Source organism: Phyllopteryx taeniolatus, chromosome 10 (assembly GCF_024500385.1).
Source record: "Phyllopteryx taeniolatus isolate TA_2022b chromosome 10, UOR_Ptae_1.2, whole genome shotgun sequence".
Lineage (NCBI taxonomy): Eukaryota > Metazoa > Chordata > Actinopteri > Syngnathiformes > Syngnathidae > Phyllopteryx > Phyllopteryx taeniolatus.
In genome coordinates this window covers 24,499,278-24,523,220 of record NC_084511.1, presented here as the reverse complement: position 1 = coordinate 24,523,220, position 23,943 = coordinate 24,499,278, and the positions used below count along the sequence as shown (strand labels likewise).

Sequence of the window (23,943 nt, the reverse complement as noted above, 5' to 3'; positions counted from 1 at the left end):
TGATGGTGCGGTGTGGCGCTGCCTAATGTGCTCACATGAATGATTCAAGAGAGTCGCGGCTTCCGGTGGAAACGGTTCGATATGTGGGTGCGCGAGAGCCAGATGAGAACTGAGCCACGATGATGTCGAGAAGAAGTAGTCGCGTCCACCTTTTTGGTTCCTGACATTTCCCCCCGGAGGGGAGTGTTGATGGTTGATGCGGGACATTAGCAATTCATAAGAGGGTTGACGTCAGCGATTTACAATGCACTGTAAATACACACCAGACGGCAGGGCACACACTTTATTCACCCCGGTGTGACGTTTTAGTAAAGCCAGGTGCACAAACACACACACACGTGTAGTGTTTGTTCATGCGTCGCCATACTCACACACACACACACACACACACACACACAATCTGTCCAGGCCAAGGGGTCGAATCTGTGAGCATGATACAAAATAATACAAGGTCATGCGATTACACTCTTGGGTTGGCAGCCGTTTTATTTCCTTGGGTGCACTTTTCCAACCACTTGTCATTTTTTTTAGAATAACAGTACACTAATCCCCCCAATATTCATGGGGGCTCGAGACCGAGCCCTGTCGTGAATTGCAAAAAAAAATATACAATTGACGCTGTCCCCATTTTTTGTTTAAGTACTGTATTTGAAATGTTACTTTAAATTTTGATTCATGATTATTTTAGTTATTTTTTTAATTTATTTTTTAAAATGATTTAGTATTTCATTTATAATTATTACTGCATTTTTATTTATTATGGCGCTGCTGCAAAGCCAAGCAACCCATATTAGTATCCTTCATACTTATTCAATTTGTTTTCTTCTTCTTTCTTATTCTGCTGTTTTTATTTACTTATTTTTGTTGTGCCTGAATTTTGCATGTACCATTTAACGTGTCCGCACAAATGAGGTATCAAAAGATGCATGTCGGCCGGACTCTGATTGGAATTATCTGCCATAGCAACAGCTCGAGGCACTCGTATCTCAAGGCTGTATCACTGTATTAATAGTTTAAATTGTAAATACTGTACACCACTGCCTATGATCCCAAAACAATTTCAAACGGATGTTACAATATTACCCTTAAAAATGAATGTCTTACAGAACGGAAGTTCATACACATGTTGCGCAAATCTCTAACTTCCACTAACAACCCAGGCTAAACTTGGCTCCTCCCTGAACATACAAAGCTTGTTTTATTGCTTCAACTTACTTCCTTGACACCCACACACATTCCTTTTGCGATAGATTTAGTTTTTCTGATTATTACTATTACTATTATTACTATTAGGTGAATAGTGAAACGTGTTTTTGTAGCTCATTAGCTCTGCTTTAAAGTCATTTTTACAGTTGTGAAATGTGAACGCCACAATGGACCATGTAAAAAGCCAACTCAAACCCACATTTTTGCTGTTTTGTGTTTGTTTAGCGCCAGGCCTATCAAATTGTCTGTGTTGAATATCATTGGCAATTAGCTGTCCCATGGGAGCTTGAGCTCACAAAATTTAGTAGGATTTTGTACAAAAAGTAAATGGGACGATACCATTTTGAATCCGGCCCACTGAGCATTTTCATTATCAAGATTGCTGTAATATGTGTTGCATTAATTCAGCTATTATATATATTTTTTAACCAATTATTCAATTAAATACATTTCAATAACCAATATTAGGACATATTTTAATTAATTTATTTATTTTATCATGTACAAATCACATTGGCCCAACTTTAAAAAAAATCCAATGTGGCCCTCAAGCCCCACCCTATTATAAAAAGGCTCTCAAAAGACAGTGGGATGATTAATTGGCCAGCAGGATTTCACCGTCGCTGTTAACTAACTTTAAAACTGTTAATTAAAAGCCATGTTAAGCGTTAAAGTAATTTGAGTCATCCGCAGATTGCAAAGCATGAAAAAGACTGACGCTGCCCATCGTCACTGGAAGTCAATGTGACACCTTTGTGGTGTGGAAACAGCCAAGCCCCAAATTGAGTCAGTCAGTCAGACATTTGTTCCGTGAATAATTAATGCGCGCCTGCCTCCTTCCCTGTGATCTTCTACCTCTTCCGTCACCACGCTAACGCTTTTTCTTTCCTTTTTTGATATCCGTTATCACACAGCTTTCTTTTTTGTCATCTTTTGATCCTTCTCTCACTCTCTCATCTTTGAGACCTTTACTCATCTAGCATCTTTTCTTGTTTATTTTTGTATTTATAAAGGTGTTCTCTCATCCAATCACATCGCTACATACTACATTGCATATTCATTTCTCTCTCAAGTCCTCTTTTCAGATAAATAAATGATATCCGGGGAATCTGGCCGCCCTTCTCCTTCCTTCTGCTCCTTTTTACTTGCCGACAACATGCCAAACCCCACCATTTTTTCCCCAAAATGTGTTGAAAAACAATACAGCGTAACAGCAACCATTCAGAGCCTTAATAAATTATAAGCTTGCTTTTAGAAGGACGAGCCTCGCTGCGTTCATCAAAACAGCATGTGAGGAGGAGGAAGAAGAAGAGAAAAGAGAGACATTAAGGGAGATGTCAAAGATGTCGTTATCGATCAATGGAAGCAAAGCTCTTCCATAACCTGGGGCTGCATAAATAGTTTGGATTTATTTAATGGAATTTAATATTAAGCTATATTGGTAATCTTAATCCCCTCCCCCCCCCCCAAAAAAAAAAATCCTTAGTAAGCTTGGAAATGCAAATGTGCACAATTTTAACCCAATGACGAATATTTCGTCTTCTAAGAGTTGATTATACATTTTTTTTAATTTTGAGGAAATTTAACGAATACTTCAAATCTTTAATTTTGTCATTTATATTTACTTCAGTTATTTCAATTAATTTTATTTTATTCATGATATGCAATCCCAGCACTACATATAATGTAACCTACTACATATAATGTAATCTAATACAGTAATTGTAAACAATTATATTTTTGTCATTAGATATTGGCAGAAGTGTGCACAATTTCAACATAATACCAAATATTTGAGCTTTTACACAGTTGGTTATGGATTTCTTTAAAGGAAATTCCAGTTAAAATTTGTATTTTTTGTATTAGTTTTTTTATTACTTTCAGTTTCATTTTATTTTCTTACCAATTTAAATTCATTTTATAATTCCAGCACTACATATTGATACAGTATAATTCATATATCATAAAAATATGTACAAAAAACAAAATACTTTCAATTTTTTAATATTTTTATTTTTTATAATTGTATTTTTTTTATTTTGTATTTTACTTTTTTCTTGTGGTCTGAGCATACAACACAAGAGAGGAAATCCCAACACCACATATTGCTTTGTTTGTTTGTTTTTAATGATTACAATTTGAATTTCCTACTGTCCCCCTGAATTTTAGGATAGGAGGTCTTAATTGTATATTTATATTTGTATGTATTGGTTGGCGGAACTCCCCATTAAATCTTCCTTATTGTGACACCTGCTTTAGTAACCAAGTGCAAATTTAAGACAAAAGAAATTAATTTCCAAACATTTAATATTTCACAAGATTGGATTCCACTTATACTACGCGCTTGCCAATTAAATGGTTAACATCCGAGGCGTGAGGATTTTTAATAACACATATTAATAAAAGTAGCCGAACTATAATTCTTTTTCATGTCCGACAGGACAGCATTAAACTCTGACTCGTGTGCGCGATAAAGGTCTGGTCGGAAAAACAGCGGCTAATTATGATTAAAAAAAAAAAAAAAAAACTTGATTAATTTACGAGGGAGGTTCATTAGCGGCCCACGCCATTATCATGACTCACACAACTGCATGTTGTTATGGATGTGGCTTGACTGATTATTCAAGACGTTTCCATAAAATATAATGCACTGTTACAAACATTTTGTGGAAATGGCCAGAGTGACCTCCTGCTTCCCAAATAGTGAGTTCAAGGTTCATACATCATTTTTTTTAAATGGTTGTTCATAGACTTTTCTTTTAATACTACTTAATAACTTACTTAAGCAGGTTTGTCCCATTGAGATTAAAAAGCTCTTTCTCAAAAGAGACCCGGCCAAGTCAGGCAGCAGAAAAAAACAAACAAAATAACAAGACATAGTACAATTTACAAAGCACAACACTCAAGCCACAATTGCCTCCTGCTTTGCAAATAGTGAGTTTATACGATATCACTCTACAGTAAAAGTACCATGTTGTAGGTTTATACATGATTATTAAAAATGGTCCTTTTTTCCCCCAACACTTAGACTGCTGTAAATCATGAGATAACAGGCAGAGTGACCGACTGCTTGCCAAATAGTGAGCCCCACATTTAGCTTGTACTGCTTTGCCCCTTTTTCTCATTATAAACAGTAGTATCTTCTTAATGTCTTGTGCGTTATAATAAGAACGAGAATATATACACTGTTACGAGCAACAGTAGCCTGCCAAATAGTGAGCCCACACAGTTCATAACCAGTGTATACTGTAGTCATTACTAATTTATGACATTTCTTTTTTTTTTTTTTTTATAAGGAGCACTTGTTGTAAAATATTTTCTGACGGTTTTTCAGGTTATATTGTTTTTTATTTAAATTTTTTACATTTTTTTTATTTCTTTCTTTTTATTTCCAGCCTTCTTCCGTTTCAATCAACAGTCCACCGGAGTTTAAATGTTGGCCTCACTATCAATTCAATTGAGATGCGATTAGTGCATTTGACCCTAGCAGAAGGGTCATCCTTTCCCGGGTGTTCATATCCGCACCGAGCCGCTTTGGTGATGAAGATCGACTCTGATGCTGCCACGGTGAAAAATTACAAGAGGAAATTTGCATGCGGCGATGACTTTTGGTCGCATGCCCGATGATTAAACGGCCCCAGTTTGTGGGCGGCAAAGTCAGTTTATGGAATTAATCGTTGGATTGTTATAGCGTCCGTATCCGTAAAACCTGCCAGCAAGGATGAAGAATTTTGGCTAAAATATGTAATAATTACAAGATGCCAGTTGGGCTCGATTCTATGGTTTGTGATCAAACTTATTTCTTGCGCAGAACATAAATAATCACTCCGCTGGGCTGATGAAAATAGGATCCGATATTCAAGATCAAAATCTTGTGCAGCGAAAAGAAAATGTATTGTTTTCATTACCTAATAGTAAAATTTGGCCAGAAATAACAAAAACTTCAGCACAATGTCTTATAATAAAATTTGAAGTCATTTTTAAGTATTTCATTATAACTTAATCTACTTAAAATGTCTACTTGTCGAAAATCCAAGGCACAATGCTACAAGTAGCTTAGAAGTATGTCAAGTTGCTACTACTTACTAATTTGTACAAAATCCTACATAAATCCCAAGAAAGCAAGCACAATGCTATAAATTTGTTCATATAAAAAATATTTTATGTATATCATTTTAAAGTAGCTGGATTTTAATTACAAAATCCTGGTATAGAAATGAATTAACTACTATTTACTAATTCGTACAAAATTCTACTAAATTCTTAAGCAGACACAATGCTACAAGTTTCCTAGAAATAAATCGGTTTGCTACTACTTACTAAATTTGTTTGAACGCTTACTACTCGTTGCGTCTTATTAAAAGTGGGACAAGTGCCCTGGAATTGTGTCAGGTGGCTACTATTTACCAATTTGTATAGAATTCTACTAAATTCTCATGGAAACTATGGAGTTTTGCATTATTTTGTTAGCAATTGGCTAAATGGACTTGATTAAGGCTAAAGCTGTGAGGTTGTTTTAAATACACAAAGTGTAATTGCCTTTGGTTTGATGTTTAGTTTCGCGGTAAACAGTCCAAGCATCTTTGAAGATTTTTTCACTATGTGCCAAACTGCTGTTTGGTGTGAAAGTAGTTGAGATATCCACTGTCACTCGAATTGTGTTTTTTTTTTTTTTTTTTTTGGGTTTGCTTCGTAAGCCTTGTTTCTTGCTATGACACGTATTTCCATTGTAGCCCTTTTTGTTTAGTTTCAAACACATATATCACTTGACATATGTTGTCATATACCAGTAAGATTGTTGAATAATTCCAAAAATGTGTTAATAGATTCCTCCCCCCATCTGAGCTTGAGTAAATAAACGTCCCTGTCCTCTATTTGGGGCATCGTCGTGCACTAAACACAATATTTGGCGGCAGATGCCTTGTGTTAGTTGAACTTGTTCATCTTTTTGTAGTCGTGTCCGTGCAGATGGAAGTGCTTGATGCGGGACTGTTTGTCTTTCCATGTGTTGCCGTCATTTCACGCTCGATTACGCCCCCGAGCACGCCAACACGGTGGAAACAAGCGTTTACACGCACGCCACGATGAAGCGTTTCCCGTATTCTGTTCACGCTCAAACGCAAAACGGTGACCGGGGATCGCACGCTCCGAGGATCCCCGACTACATCCTGCGTGCTTTGTGACAAGATTTGTCATAGTATGATTTGTACACGTCTGCTTACATTTGGTACCTGCGCCTTCAGTGGGGACTTTGCCAACCTTTAAGTGTAAAAACAGCATTTTATGATATTGCGCTTAAAAATATTCAGTAATGACAGAAATAGAATGGAAAGACAAAACAGTTTTTGCCCCATTATTATTTTTTTTGCTTCATTTCATTTGACATTGTACTACTGCTTCTGGTGTGCACGTCTTGGCCACCCGGGGGCAGTATACTACCGACATGTTGTTATACAGTACATGGAGATGTCAGCTCCTCAGTACAACACAGTAATATTTGTCGTTCGTTGCAGATGATAAAAAATATATGCCTTTGAGTATATTATGTTTGACAGGTAAATAGCACCGTATTGTAAATAATATAATGAAAGAGAATGTAAACAAATGAACTGTTTTTATAAAGTGTAATTCACAAACACACACACACTGTAGTAGTCGTGATCTAAGAGGGCGTGGCCTACTGAGTGACATCAGAAGCTTTGACTTTAGCTCAGCTAGCCAGTGAATGTTTATATTATTTGAAAAGTTTGTTTACAGACCTGACAAAAATGTAAGTGCCGTACATGCCGAGGGTGTATTTGAATAGGGTATTTCTACATCATAGGTTATTTATTGGGGGGACAAAAAACGCAATATATCAGAACGCAACTGTGCAGCTACAATATTTGGAGCAGATCATCAATATTGATCTATTAACAAGACAAAAAAATGTAAATAAAATACATTGTACTTAGCAGAGTATTAATGTGTGCAGATCGCTACAGACATGTTTCGCTCGTTGAAGTTGGCTGCAACAAGTTTTGCCCTGACCAACCAATCAGAGGACAGAAAAATGCTGACATCATGGTAGGTGAATTTGAAATCCGATTGGCTGAAGAAACAGTCCCATTGCTCATGTAGTTGAGCACTGCTGATTGTGAAGCTTCTGGGCAGATTAGATTGACATGGCAACACAATAAAGGCTGACATCTGATTGGACAAAAAATAAAAATCCAATGTCCACATGTGCGTATTGGAAGCAATGCAGCAAAGACACAAAAATGAAGAGAATAGACTGTTGGGAGTAAATTAATACAATTTCTTGGAACAAATAGTGTTATCTTGACATACTCGTGCCTAAACTCACAGGTAACCAGCGTTTGCTTTTTTTTGCAGCGTCATTTTTTTTTTCTTTGTGTTGTGAGCCAAAATTTGAGTTAACACAAACAAGCTTTAGATACACTGCCGCTCGAGCAAATCGGGGGGGGGCAAAAGTCGCCAATACACTTTCAGCCGTTTATTGAAGGGGACAAACAGTCAAAGACACATATAAAATGAAAACACGCTCAAGGAGCATGACACAGACACTAACACTGAACAAACCGCGTGATCCAGAACCTGACGTCGCTCACTTGCCCACGCCCATTATTGGCACACAACAACGGACAAATTTGTGACTTTCAGCTTAACTAAACTTTATTTAACCAGTTTATTTCTTTACATTCTCTTCAAGTATGTTTTTATCTATAGTTTACCATGCAGTGCTATTGGTATTATTCTATTCTGGTGTTTTCTGTGGTTCTGGAACCGATGAATAATATTTCAATACATTTCAATCAGAAATATCAATTTGAAATTCAAGTAAATGGACAAATTTACAAATTAAACGCCACTCTGTACGAGGGCCAAGCAATCATTGCTAATGTCTGCCAATCAACCGCGCGCAATCCACGCTAAAACACGTTAGCCGCCCGCTAACGCCCGATTTGTGATTCTGCCGCGGCACGGCGAGCGCGTTCGAAATGTCCAGCGTTCGGTTAATCCATTTAGCGCTGCCCGTAAGTGATGGCTCCCCGTGTGATGATGAATGGTAATTTAGATTTAACATAACTGGACTAACGAGCGCGCTAATGAGTCCGACGCGAGGCCGGACAGCTCACGCTCGGCGGGCCGGCGCCACGCATGCCAATGAGGCCCCTGGCACACATGAGACATGCAGTGTTTTAATACATGCGCGCACACACTCAAATAGGCACAGTGTGTGGGGGTGTGCGTGTGTTTGTGTGTGCACGTGTGTACCTAATGAGCGGTGGAGAGCAGCCTCATCGTCCTAATATGAAACTGATTAATTAATCATTATTCAAATGTCCTAAGCAGTTGGATTAGATGGTTTTTCCCCTTCATTGATCTTTCAACTTCTTTTTCCATTTCCCCCCCCCCTCTCTGCTGACAACAACGATTAATGGGAGCAGCCGATAATCTTTTCTTCCTAAGTAGATAGTCTCTCATTTTTCATAAGCATCTTTAATTTGTGTGTAAATGCTCTCAGATGAAAGCAGGTGGGACAAATGTTTCATGCAAATGTATAGGTGGTCATTTGTTAATAAGGTGCAAAAGGAAAAAATACTTGTCAGACGTGATTCATCAAATATGCAACTTGTCACTGGTTTATTAATAATAGTTTTCTGAATATATGATTCTTAATTAAGCTCACAGAATTAGTAGGGAAGAATCGTATGGAAAAGTACTGCAGCCACAGTGGAACTTGATCAAATGCGACAAGATTATTATTATTGGTCGTTAGTCATGTTAGTATAACAATTAAGTAAAAGTATTATTAGCACAACATTTTAATTTTATTGAAAGAAAATCAGAATATTAGAACAGTATTCAGTAATATTTTTTCAAGAATAAACTCATCATCATAACAAAAACAATGTTTTACTAAATTAAGTTGTACATTTTCAAGATTAAAATAATAAAACTAACTAAAACAAAAAGGTACATTCTAACCCTAACCCAATTATGAGAATTTACAAGAATAAATTAATTTTTCAAGATTAAAATACAATTGCAAAAAAAATTCTTGACCTACAATGTAACAGTTTTGTGAATAAAACCAATGAGTTTAAAATCATAGTTGTATGAGAATAAATTAGTCTTTTTAAGAAAAAATAAAACTAACCATTTATAGCATTAAAAATGTATACTTGTAAAATAAAGTAGTAATTTTTGGTGACGAAAATCACAATTATATGAGTATAAAAGTTTAATTTTTCAGGAATAAATGACTAATGTACCCTTGTTTATCCACAATCTTTGAACGCCCCCCCCCCCCCTATTTTGGTTACTTTTTTTCCATGTAGCTACTTGACAAGATTAACAAATTGATGCCAAAATCACATAGAACAGCAAAGGATATTGTAGTAATTTTAAATACAGCCACCTTGAGGTCAGACGAAATTATTATTTTTTTCTTCTTCTTCCCTCCCTCAACTTGTCGCCGAATGCGACAGGAACCAGCGATGTGACACGTTGATGGATGGAGGAAGTAGCGACATGACATTTGGCCAAAGTAGCACAAGTACGCACGCATTTTATGAACACTCTCAAAGACTCCACGGAGCCTAAAAAGGGAAAGAGCCACGGCTGCATAATTTATGATCACTTTCCTCCACAAGCACCAGAGAGATGATGTACAGGTCGTGCGTGTCTGTATGTGTGTGTGTTTGTCTTAGCAGAGTAACTTTAGCCAAGCAGCAACTGTCATAATTCATAAGGAGAGAGTTGCACGGTGCACTGTGCAAGGTGACTTTCAGTCAGTTTGTCACACAAACGCACATGCATGCATACACGCGTGCATCAATTTTATGCCCTATTAACTCGAAATCATATCAACCAATGCTTGTCGTTTTTAGACCGTCCTCCTTTGTTGTTCATCCTTTGTAACAATGTTTCCACCAAAAATACAGCAAGTGGGTTGGGTTTATGCTCACATGAGCTTTAAGCCAGCTTTTCTGCTCATGTATGCCCTTTAGATGAAATAAGCTATGTACCATTTGAAGTATAATGTGAATTATTGCATAATATTTGCAAAGAAAGAAATTGTATGAATTGGACATTTCTGCCCCCTTTTTAGCCCACTCTTTTGCTGGGAGGGCAATATATTTAATATACAACGTATGGAGAAGTGATTGTAAATTCAAGAACAGGTTTAATTAAAAACAAAAAAAAGTTATTTTTTAAAATTTTAAAAATAAGTTTCTAGTTTATTTTAAATGGTGAAATTTGACCAATAGGAGTGTTTATCTATCTATCTATCTATCTATCTATCTATCTATCTATCTATCTATCTATCTATCTATCTATCTATCTATCTATCTATCTATCTATCTATCCATCTTACTTTTGAATTATTTTATTTAAAATACATGTAAAATATTTTTATCAGCCTCCATCCATAATGTTGGAATTCTATAGAATTGGAGATTCGGTTGGTGACTGCTTCGCTACATTGTCCTGCACTAGCTAGTTAATATTTAATAACCATATTACACGTTCTGCTTCTATTTTAAACCAGACGTGTGACGTCATCCCGCGAGGAGGTAACATGACGAGAGGAACAGATGCTTGCTAAAATAAGCTGTCCGTGGAGTAATGCTACTAAAATAGGCCATTAGAATGAAGAGTTGGGATGCGAATGTGCTGATTAGCATTACACTTTAATGACGTTACAGGGAAATCAATGCACAATTGCTCCCGAAAGTTGTGATGCGGTTTCCGCCCGCACAGCTGCTCGCTCTACACGGATGTCAAATTTAGTGATGGATGAATACAGGTTGCGTCGCCCAGAAGGAGGCAAATTAAATGAAGTATTACAGAAAATATAATTACAGTAAACCTCTGCCCATTTGCGGTTGGCTGTTCACCAATTCACCTATTCATGTTTTTATTTCTGTGGAATCTATTATATATAATGCATTCATATGTTTATTTTAATTGATGTAAAGTGCTTTGTGTTGCGTTTATCTGTATGAAAAGCACTTACAAGTAAAGATTGATTGATTGAATAGGGTGCCAAAGCCCAATATAAATAAGAAAGTAGGAATTGGTGTCACAAAAGTACTCTGAAGGGAACATCTTGATTGTTCTAAGATCGTTGCAAAGGAGCTAAGTTTAGCCAGGATCGTTGGTGGGAAATTACAGATTTTAAAATGATATTAAACTGTTTTGGTAACGATGTTTGTGCCATATTAATGGTTTAAATTATTAACATTTATCGAAGAATTAATAGGTTGGCAACCAGTCCTGGGTATTCCCCGCTTCTCGCCCAATAGGCTCCAGCTCATCCGACACCCTAATGTGGATACATAAAACACATGAATGGACATTTAATATGACGTTTACTTGGTGACAACATGGTTGATATCCGCTATTAAAAACTATTGTTCCATAAAGGCAGTGTAAATGAAAGGTAGTCAGTCAGATGCTTGATGGTCGTCAATGTCGAAACAATGGCTAGCGGCAGTGCAAAGGAACAAGTAGTTTTTTTTGTGTTTGACCACAAAACGTCAAGCGACCAGTGTGTCCGGTAATGATTTTATCATTTAGTGGTTGCGTGGTGACTCCGACGTGCCTCCAGCTCTTCGGTCTATAGTTATATATTTAAAAGGCTGTGTTTGACTCTCCAGTTCAGTTGTATTGATGGTGTTGTGGTTGAGCGTACGAATCAGTTTAACAGTGAGCAATTGTTTGTCGGGTCAGGGTGGTGCAGATTTCTGGTGTCGAGTCATTTGGGTTCGCCGCCCCGTTTTTGGCTTTTGTGTGAGTCTGAGGGCTCAAGGTCAGTGTAAAGGTTAAGGCTTTGGGGAGTTGGAGGGTGGAAGGGTTGATTGTGATCTAAAGTCACTATGGTGTAGTTTAGGAGCTGTTTTACTTCGGCCGGAACAGGGGCCTTAGTGTTCCAAATGCCAATCAGTGTTGGCAAAAAAAACTTTAGGCTTCTGCTTGGAAGCAACAATAATGTCAGGAAAAGCCTACGTGGACAGCTGAACTTTATTTGTGGTTAGAGACATTACATTTTCAGTTGTGTGCTGACTCTAGGGCTGTCACAATCGAATCGTTTTACAATGGATTATCCTTCCTCTCTTGCTTCCTCACTTCCTTCATCAATCAGTTCCTTCCTTACTACCTCAATTCATGCTTCTGCACCTTTAATTCTTTTCTTTCTTCCTTCCCATGTCTGTGTAGATTGTCTGTCATCCAGGTAATCATGTTAATACACAACAGTTGAATCAAAACAACAGGACTCTTTTGTTGAAGACGTTTCACCTTGAATTCAAAATTCTTCTTCAGTTCTAAATCTTAGGGGTGGAGTCTCCCTTATTTCTGCCTTGTTGGGTGTTGTGCCTTGTCCTGTCGAATGAGGCCATTTTCTTGGGGAGAGACATCCACAGGTGTCAAATTCATTTTTGTCACTGGCCACATTGTAGTTGTGGCTTCCCTCGAAGGGCCGTTACGACTGTGAACCCAAATAAATAATTATCGCTTGGTGATCAAATATACACAATAAATTGACGGATAGCTAGTTTTGAAATCAGAAGCCAATACAAAAATGTTTCTTCAACTATTATTACATTTCTTATAAAAGGGGGATAGGTAACAAAAAATGCTTGCAATATCTCAACGTTGTTACAAGTGAAGGCAATTTGCAGTTTTGGTATTTTCACAAGAAACATGAAGTCGACGCACATGATTTGCTTTCGCGGGCTACATCAAATGATGTGGCGGGCTGAATCTGGCTCCCGGACCACAAGTTTGACACCTGTGTTACAGGCAGGCGATTTGTGATGCCTCATACTTCCTGCTAACGTTTAGAGACGTTTTTTTTTTTTGTAATTTGTTGAACTAGATGCTTTAAGTCAGCTATTAGCAGTTTGGCAAAAATACCACCGCTAAAATCTTCGGAGCGAAGAAGCCTTTTGGATTCAAGGTGAAACGTCTTCAACAAACAAGAAGAGTCCTCCACTTGCCTTCATGAAGCCTTTGCGGTTCTTCCTTCTTTTCTTTTCTTCCTTTCATCTTTCTCCTTTATTTGCTACCTCAATTCATCCTTCTTGAACGTCAACGTCTCAGTTTCCTTCTTCCTTTCCTTGCGTCTGTAGTATTCCTTTGTTCCTTCCTTCCTTTCTGTTTTTAAATGATATTTGATCCCTGCCTTCATTTTAATCCTTTCTCTCCTTCTTTGGGCTCCTCCTTCAACTTTTCCTTTTCTACCTTCCATCCCTCACTTTCTCCATTCCTTTATTTCCTTGTCTTTGTTCATTTTTGCATCCTCCTGTCCTTCCTTCTACCTCAATGTCTTCCTTCTTTGTACCTTTTTTGCTTCCTCCTTTTTGTCTTTCATCTGTCTTACCTCCTTCCCTTCCATACTCCCTCAACTCATACCTTCCTACCTTCAATTTCTCACTTCCATTTTGTCCCTTTGTTCCTTCGTTACCTCCCTATCTTTCTTTCTTCCTCCATTTCTTACTGCTTTAAAGTATCCTCCGCTACCTTGAATTCCTCAAAATCATCCCTTTTGTCCTCCTTCCTTCTTACCTCCTTCCCCTTCGTATTTCCTCTACTCATACGTCCCTACCTTCAGTTCCTCACGTCTCTTCTTTCCTTCGCTATCTTTCTTGCTTCTCTCCCCCGCCCCTCACACTCCATTCTTTTGATCCATCCACCTGCTTTATTTCCTTTCTTCCCTTTTACTCCTTCCTTTCTTCATTTCACTATAATCTGTCCATTCATCCATCCAAATATCTGTGCTGCCATTCCTCTCTACCCTCTTGACTTCGCTCGCCCTCCCTCCCTCCCTCCCTCCCTCCAAACCACACGGGATTGCAAAATGACCACCATCCAGCATCTCCCCCTGTGTACTCCATGTCAGCTAATAAGGAAGCAAATCTCCATGTGGTTTTGAGCGCTAACATTTGTCAGTTGGCCGCGCACACAAACTATCATTTACGCCCCGCGTCAAGCGGGCTCATACTCGGAAATGAGTCGTTCTTCCAAGAACCTTTCATTTGTGGATAACACTTGGTTCTTTAGACCTTGTGTCAGTCTAACCGCTGTTTTTGCTGCAATATTTTCAGAGTAAAAATGGACTCAAAAAGGAAATTCTGCACAGATACGGTTTTACTGAGTTTCCAAACCGACAACTGTTTGCGCGTCTGATGTGAACTTAAAAGCGCGGTAAAGACGCCGCCGTAAATATCTTGGCCGCTAATGATCTTGGCCCCTGGGGTGCTTTTTAGCCTTCAAACATTTGCAGCTTTCCCAGGGGGGTTTCCAATGGCAACCTTTTCGGACCGTCAATTCACTTTATTGAACTTGCATATGCATTAGGTGTGGACGCATCTACACAAATGCTAACGTTTAACAAAAAGGTGGTGGTAAAAAGGTACTAGTAAAGTGGACGTTAAGCCCCGTGGGAACATTCAAATGAAACAAGTTAACCACTAAAAGCACTTAACTCCTCAACCGAAAGGTCCTTAAAGGCTGTTTGTAGACCTTTGTGGACATTTGAATAGCAATAGAAATGTCAATGGGGAAACCAAGTTTCTTGTCAAAAGAGATGAATGGTGAATGAGATTGCTTTTTAACAATTTAAGTAATTTGTGCTTGTCTAGAAGTCAGAAGTATATGGTTTGTTCTGTGTATTGTTTTTAAGACTGAATCGTTGGATTTACTTAGTTTTTAAATATTCTCTATAAGAAACACGTTCTTGAGGGGAAAAAAAGACACAAACCATTCATGTTTTATCAATTAAATCAGAATCAATTAATTTGTAATCTAATTTAAAGAATAAAAATCATAAGCAATGAATAAATGGATAATTGTGATTGTAAAAGAAAATAAATCATTTAGATCAAAATAGTTTCATGAAAGTTTAATTTGCAGTAATAAATACAGTACTTGAAATTACAATTATCCAATTGAGTTACTTGCATGTTAAATTGTCTATTTTTAAATAAAAAAATATTAACTAAAATACTGTATGTGTGACATTCTAAAATGTATTTCAATATATTTGTATTGGACCATACAACCTATTTTAATGTGATCAGCTTTTTTTATATATATTAAAAAGAAAAAAACAATTTAAAAGTGCTTGGAAAGTGCACTAATTTGACTTTGAAAGGTGTGAGAACCCCGCTATCCTTCCCGAACAGCAGTTTTATCGACTGATTCAGCAAGAAAAAGGTCACAAATGTCCAAATGTTATTTGTTTCCTCCTCACAAACAATGCGTATGTAAGCACAAAAGAAACACATTAATATTTATATTTTGTCTGATACCTTCCCACCATGTCGCTCTCTCCTCTCGAGGAGGTTAAGTCATCACGCCATTCACTTGGTGAGCGGAGATGGCGAGTGACACGCGTCAGGAGGTCGCGGAGGGGGTTAAAGCAATGTGGGATGAAAGCAGTCAAGTGTGTGTGCGTGCGTGTGTGTGTGTGTGTGTGCGCGCGTGTGCGCGCGTGTGGGCGTGCCGCCCCACCTTGTCATGCTCCTCATCTTCAGGCTCGAATGCGGGCCAAGATGCTGAGAGCTCTTCATCAAACGGCAAAGAGCTTTTTAAGCTCTTGATAGTCGGAGCCTTTTTCAGCGCTAGTGTGGGAAAACACTTGACAGACATAAATTCCAGTCGGCTTTCCGATCAGCGTCGTTGCGGTTTTATAGTTAAAATTCAATTTTATGATATATCAAATTTATGTCATATATATTTCTTAGTTGTCTCCTGTAGAGCACTGACTAATTGCAGCATGATTAAATCTGAACCCCGAACTCCATGACCTCGGCCAGCTTAGTTTTAAGTAATTTTACAACTGTAATTGAAGTAGAACGGTCTTTCATATTAACACATTCACCGCCATTGATGGCTTTAGCCGTCAAATATCCACGTTAACTGGGAAGGCTGGCAGTGAATGAGTAAATTCATGGTTCATTTGCCTTAGCGCAAGCCTAGCCTATGAGCCCAAACAATTTATGTATAATATGTAAATATGATTTTTTTTGTTAATAGTAATACAGATTCATTTATTGCTTGTTTGTTAAAAAAATCAAATCAAATACATGAGAGAATACCAAATAATCGCATATTAAATTGTAATGGTGAGGGTGGAAAAAAATCGCAGTTAGGATATTTTCCAAAATCATTCCGTCTTACTCTGTTGTTACTAGTGTAGCATCCGTGATGGTCGCGCAACAACAGTTGCTTTTCTATTAATTACATCATCCTTGTGCCTCCTTCTCCAGGCATTAAACAACCATTTATTGGCAATTCCGATGTAGGAGTTTGTGAGGATTTTTTTTTTTTTTTTTTGTGACGTGTTACTTTAAGACGTTCTAAACCTGGGATGCTACGCTAATATTGTCCGAACAATGAATAAAATGTTACTATTTTTGCCACTACACTGTACAGCAGACCGTCATGACGTCGCACAGAACTATGTTGTACACTACACGACCTTATCCTGCATTAAACAAGACACTGCATTCTACTATACTACCTCATACAATGCCATTTTAATTCACCACTGATCTAATGTACAGTAAAACCACTGAACCACATGTTGCGAAAGTATTTAAGCAGTTTATTACGCGGTTATATTGCGGAAGCATCTGCTCACAGATGAGAACTGAACTGAAGTGAGAGTGATCGTATCGAATGCGGAGTCGATGTTGCTCATCAGTGCGATCATAAAGTCACGTTGTTGTATTTGGCCTCTAATTCAGACGCTTGCCGTTTGTATCGACCTGTGTCTGACTAACCTGATTGAGCGTGATAGAGACTAATAGGAAATTGTCTTTATTACACACGCGCACACTCATTTTAATAGACAGCACTCACGTCGTCTGTTTATTGGCAGACCTTGTGGAGCCTGAAATTTAAATGAATTAAAATATCAATAGCACAGAAAGACACATCACAGATAAATGGTGCAATATTTTAAATTATTGAATTCTACTACATATATATTACTTGAGTATGCTGTAACTACAAAAAAAAAAAAAAAAAAAAAGAAAAAAGATTTTTGTTTGTATTCTCAGAGGATGACGTCAGTATGCATCAGGAGGTTTCAGGGAGTTGACAGCGTATTACTGCGGGAGCCCGTTGTTCGATCCCCGTTTCCAGACAAAAAGGCAGACTGCACTCGACAGGCTTCGCAGTGGCTGACCAGAGGTTTTTCCGATGCCATTGCCATCCAACCGCGTTTTGAAACACCCTGTAATAGAGCGTGTGCCTTTGTGTGCGGGAAAGCGGAATTTGACGTGCAAGCCTTCGACCTCCGTGTGTAGGCTGCGGTAAAGAAACACATGATAACATCGCTCTCCTGCACCCGCCCTCCCTTTCTTGTTGAAATACGCACACATATGTGGTTGGTTGCTTCTGAAGAATCTCCTCCATCAATGACTGCAGAGGCAATTTTACTGCGTCGGATGGACCACTACGTAGACGAGATCGTTCAGTGAAGGAACACACACACAGGTCTTTACAACAGCCATTGGCCTTGCACCGCCTTTCAACTTTTAAAAGACATTTACAATTTTAGCTGCACTTTGAGTATTACAAGCGTGTCCCTTTTAAGTCTGGATGATGATGATGATGACGACGCAGTGATAGGCCAATGATAAACTATGCCAAAAACGACAAAGGAGCGTCTGGAAGTGATTTTAAAGACACAGTTGGATGTGTAATGTACATATAACATGATAAGTATGAGTGTGCTGAATGGTAGTTAACTCAAATGTTGTTATTCGATCAATAGGAGAATCGATTGTAAAAAGATTGGATAGTGACAGCTCTAGCTAACAATGATAATAAGTCTTTGTTGATTGTTAGTCAGCCAGGTCAAGTTGGAATCCAGGCAACTGGACTCTTCTTGTTTGTTGAATTGTTTTTTTTTTTTTGGTTTTGTTTTTTAAATTTTTTTTAAATGTTGAAATATTCCAGTTATGCTTTTAGGCTAACAATATGTTTTAATGGTATCTGATCCGAGATGGTTGGGGTCGAGGGGCCTATTGGTGTCGTGTTTCCTAATGCTAATCACATTGGCCCGCACCCTGGAAGTTTGCGGGCAAACTGCAACATGACACAAATATTCAACCTTATTATTATATTTTCAGTTAGTATTGTCAATTTTAAACAAAGCCAGCGGTTCAAATGTGCTCGTGTACACAAAATATGAGCTCCGCTCAGCATTATCCACACAAACAATTCACCAGTAATTTAATTTCCACCACGAAATCTTTGTATTTTTCACCAACCGCACGTACCACTCGCACTCATTGCTTTTTGCGACAACACAAACAGTATGTGAGCCAGTCAGAATAAAGCGTAGGCCGAAGTGAAACTCAATATATAAATGATCTTTGCTGTTTATTTTTGACTAATTCAGACCAGTCACAACTGTATTAAGGCAGAAATGTTTAAGTGTAGTGGTGGCGGGAGAAACTGAGTGGGAGGAAACTTGACAGGGAAATTGTAGTGGGGGGATGATTGTTATTCCACAATTAAATTATATAGACTGGGTGGAATCACCCCTGGCAGGGCCGACCAGTGTGTGTGTGTGTATTTGTGTGCGTGTATTTGGAAGTGACCGAGTGTGAAACTCAATCCCTCCACCAAGGCCAAGGAGGCTACGCCGGCCGAGAGAATGTGGAAACCGAGTCGGAAGGACGGGGGAATTAAAGAGAAAGACAAGTAGTAAGATCAACAGTGCGGCGCGCATGGTGTATTTTGAGGATGAGTGGATGTTAGCATAAACACGGAAACTCCTGCGTAATGAGTCCATTTGGACCACTTGTGACAACATTAGCTTCAAACAAACCATAGCCAGCGCTGACTGTGGTGGGTTTGTGTGTTTGGGTGCTACCTTTGGGCTGCTTTCAATTATTTAAAATTTGTTGATGGTAGAAATTGGATTGTTTTTGTCCTCGTCTCTGTGCCAATATTTGTCACGGAAAATTGTAAATTTTGGGGTAAAACCAATGCATCACTTTTTTTATAAAGTAGCTTATTTTAAGATGAAGTGAACATCCATCTTACATAGATATTTATTCATAGATATGGCTAGATATACAATGCCATTTCATAAATTAACAAGCAGTGTCATTTTATGGTATGTATGCTTTTATTGTAAAATCCTCAATGTGTGAAGACACAGAGGGCTGAAATGTCTTTTTCAGAATCCACAGTCCCAAACAATAAATATAAAACAATAACAGTAATTCAGTCATTTCTTCTCCATTCATGCAGTCTTTGTAGTTTGTAGTTATAGCTGAAGGAGAGATATGAGGTCTCCCTTCACCAATGACCCTGTTTGAACACATGAATCACCCAATCACTGTATAACACATTTCTGGCATAATTACCCTGTTATAATGCAATAATTACACAAATACTTTGTTAAAAGTTTTTACTTATTGACCATTTAATACATTTATCACACATCTGCAATGTTATTACCTTGAGGGGTTCAATGTAACACATTTATTGCATAATTCCCTTTAAAAAATAGTGCCATTAGACTATGACCATTTTGACATTACACTTTATTACACCTATAATCACACATTATCACACAATAACCCTCTTAACTCTCTTAAAACATTTATTACACAATAAGAATACTACAATACATACAATACAATGACCATGTTATAACACATTTAGTACACATTGACCATGTTGTGACACATTTACTACGCAATGTTATAACACATAACAAAGATGCAATACAACATTTATTTTATTATTACACTGACTATGACTGGGATAAATAAAAGTTAAAAACAAAAGCTGGCTATGCCTATTTTGTTACGTACAGTGGTACGAAAAATTTAGTTTTTAATAGAAACAAAAATAACACAGATACTCTTTGGATGGTATGTTCTTGTAGCAGTCGTTAGACAGTATATCTTTGTCCGTTGTGTTTTGCTGCAGTATAATTTTCACGAGCGTGTATACATGAGTTGCTTTTTGGATGCATTTGGCCGTCCCGTGAGTGTAGTATTGTAAAAGGCCGTCGTCGTATGAGCTTTCAAGGGCCTTTTAAAAAAAAAAAAAAAAAAAAAAAAAAAAAAAGCCTTTTGGTCCCCGCTGAGCTGACTTGATGGAGCAGCTTTATGTCTGCATCTTTTCCTCCATAGTCTCTTGTTGTCTGACTTTATTTTCAAGTATAAAAACTCATGAAAATTAATAGTGTTTGTGGAGCTGCTATTGTGTGTACATTACATCTTTGGTCGTGATGACCTGGTGGGGTTATAACAGCTTATAATGAGAAAATATCATAGTGTTTTTATGTATTCATTCGAAGACAGTTGCATATATATTTCTCAAGTTTATATGTTTTGGTTCCATTTGAGCTACTAGTCAGTCAGCTGCTTTTGTGCACAAATGAAAATAGAGACCTAAACTATATGGAAAAAATGGATCAAGTATGCACCGCTCATCAAGAGCTAAAACTGTTAGCTAATGATAATCAAGGAAACACAATGCAGCTGATCGTTTCAGACAGTGTAGTTTGCTTGAAAGTGGCTCTGGATCTATTTTCAAGCTTCAAGCTGACTTCAATGTCATAGTTTTTCTTTTCAGTGCGACCCTCACACGCCACTCTAGACATCTCCATGCATATTAGGAAGAAAAAAAAAGTTTAGATTGATTATTACAACTTACAGTACAATTTGAGCAACAGGATAAACTATAAAGTTTGTACAACTGGCAGCTGTTGTGATATTTGATGAAATTTTGGCCACTAAACTAAAACACTACTGTAATTTCCAGTAATAAAAATATTGCTAGGATTTCACTACAAAGTCAATAATGTTATTGAAATTGCTGGTTTTGTGGGGAAAAATGCAGTACGCTGCAAAGATTTTTATGTTTTCTCTCCATCGGGTCATTGTGGATTGGAGAGACATTTACTGTATTGTGATGTGCGTCAGCGCACGCTTCCTGGAACTGCGCTAATGAATCTTTTTTTCCTCCTCTGTCTCTCGCTCTCTCTTTCTGTGCGTAGCACTCTCAACAACAACAACATCACCCTCATCCCGCTGTCCAGCTTCAACCACATGCCCAAGTTGCGGACGCTGTGAGTACAACGCGCACGCACGCATGCTCATCAGGTGCATGCACTAGTCATGGAAACCTTGGTAAAAATGCAGAAAAATCCTATTTCGTCACTGATTTGAGTTTAGACATGAAGGTGTGTACTTAAACATGGACTGAAAATTGTATTTTTTTTCATCAATTTTAAAAAGATATGACGTGTTTATCTGTTCATAGATTGAATGTTATTAAAAAGACAACACTTTCATCGTAGGTAAACTTAATATTGATTTGTTGAACAACTTTTATGGATGTAGAAACAGTATACCTTGTGGTCGTCTGTGATCGTGCATTTCATTTGCCTAATAGCAGAATTGCTTAAGAAAACAAGAAAAAGAAAAATGACAAAAAATTCAACAAACAAGAAGGCTAGTTGCCTTAACTCAACCTCCTCCGCAACAAAATAATTGTTCAAGGTTGTTGGCTGTGACAGGTTTAAGGCCTGAAGACTGAATAGGCCGCTCTATTGCGTTAATATGCTTCTTCAGCCGCTCCTTTGTTGCCCTGGCATACATTTTACCTCATTTTCGAATCGGAAAAACAATCCATGGCCCACCTTCAGTTTTCCTTCTGAAGAAACGAGGTTTTCGTCCAGGAAGTTACAACAGTATATAACTCTGTCCATTGGGCCCTCAATGTAATAAAGTTGCCCTGTGTGCTTTGCAGAAAAACTGCCCAAGAAAAATGTGCACCAGCCAATATGTGTGTGGCTGAGTTGTACTTCATCAAATACTTACTTGATTCGCTAAAATGCAAAACCTTTTGACAAAAACAGTTACAGAAGTTGATTTTTGTTCCAACATACCTGTTGAGTGTAGCTAAACCCACTGAACACAATATAGAGTCACGAAAGCCACTTCTGTTTTATGACTATTTTTCTCCTCAAATTTGAATGGCAGCTCCCATCTCCCAGCCTATCACTGAAGGCTTGTATGTGTGTGTGTGTGTGCGTGCGCAAGCTCACGCTCATACCGCCACTCCAAATCAGCCGGACAAAATTGGATTTCGGGCGGCGGCAGGGCGACAAGTTGGCGGCAGATTGAGTGCCGAATCGCCAATATCCAATATCATTTCATCAGACGGCCTCGCCTGCTGCCTCTGTTGTCTGTCAAAGCGGACTGAGTGACTGACTGACTGCCTCCCGGCTCACGTTGCTTTGCTTCCTTAGTCAGCGTCTTCTTCTCCCACTGTTTGCATATCAATGCTACTTCACATTGGGTAATGCAAACATGACGCAACACAATATTGTTCAATGCCAAGAGTCTTTCATATCGTTACAATCAACTGACAACATGATTTTGAAGCAATTTTATTGATTTAATTTCTCATGTATAATGTGCATTTTTTCCCCCTAAAAAATTGTCAAGTCAATAGTGCGCATTGTACATGGGTATAGGGGAAATGAAAAAGATGTTCCCATTTTATAAATGTATGCCGCCATCTAGAGGTTATGAAAAAGCTGTACACTTTAATTCCAATATGCCACCGCCCCCTAGAGGTTATGAAAAAATTGTACACTTTCATTCTAATATACCACCGCCACCTAGTGGTTATACAAAATGTGTAGCCTACACTTTAATTCCAATATTACAAGGGTACATATGACTGCATATATGTACAATTGTGCTCATAAGTTTACATACCCAGGCAGAATTTGTGAAATATTGTTTTTTTTTAAATACGACTGATGACTGAAAAACAACCATCATGAATTTATTCATGGTTAGGTTTTGTTTAATGATAATACTTTTCTGAAATGCTTGACAGTTTAATTTGAATCCCATTAAAATAAAATTTAATGTTTCGCCTGGTCCTTATGTTTTCTTTAAAGAATTGTACCCATCTTACAAATTCTGCCTGGGTAATCAAACATCTGAGCACAACTGAGTGTTGTCTCATTTACTAAATAAAAGTAGGGCTGTTAATTTCAAAATAAAAGTAGAGCTGTTAATTTAAAAATAAAAGCAGTTATTTTGAAATTTACGGCCCTTTTTATTTAAGTAAATAGAAGGTATTTTAAATAATAAATTGTTTAAATAAAGTGCTTAACTTCAGAATAATACTTTGAAAAAAACTAACAAAATACAGATAATACTTCCTTTTGACCATATGGGTAGAAGCAAAATCATGCATTGTAAAAATGCATTATACATAGGTTGAAGGGTTTTCCAGAATGTTTAGGTCAACTTTGGGGGTGCGTATTACACATTGGTGAGCATTATACACGAGAATTTACGGTAACGTGCATTTTGAAGAATTTGACTGTTTTATAATGTCTGATTTTGCTGTCGAAGCATTACCCATAACTGAACAGTGGAGTTAGCGCTAGTGGTGTACTGGCTGGTCCAGTATACTGTTATTATCATTGTAGATGGCCAAAGTTGGCAAAAGATATCACTCTCTTTGTTATGACCCGATGACGATTTGAATTTGTAGCTGTGAAGGCTTTAAGTCACATCTTTATCTTTTTGCTGTCACCTCTTGACTTGGCATCTCATTCTATAATTCTAATAAACGACTCTCGCTAAATTTGTATTTAACGGTGATAAAAATGTGCCCCTGTGGCTTGAGGTTGTGCCTGTCACACACGTGCACACG

At 37.8% G+C, this 23,943-nt stretch overlaps 1 protein-coding gene across 3 annotated transcripts in view; it reads left to right on the top strand.

Moving 5' to 3' along the window:
* The window catches only part of slit3 (slit homolog 3 (Drosophila)), a 235,356-nt gene that overhangs the window by 132,024 nt on the left and 79,389 nt on the right, over positions 1–23,943 (top strand). For all 3 annotated transcript variants that reach the window (XM_061787697.1, XM_061787696.1, XM_061787695.1), the window contains one exon: positions 21,257–21,328. In XM_061787697.1, the coding sequence (XP_061643681.1) occupies positions 21,257–21,328 (72 nt within the window). The remainder of the gene's footprint in view (positions 1–21,256; positions 21,329–23,943) is intronic.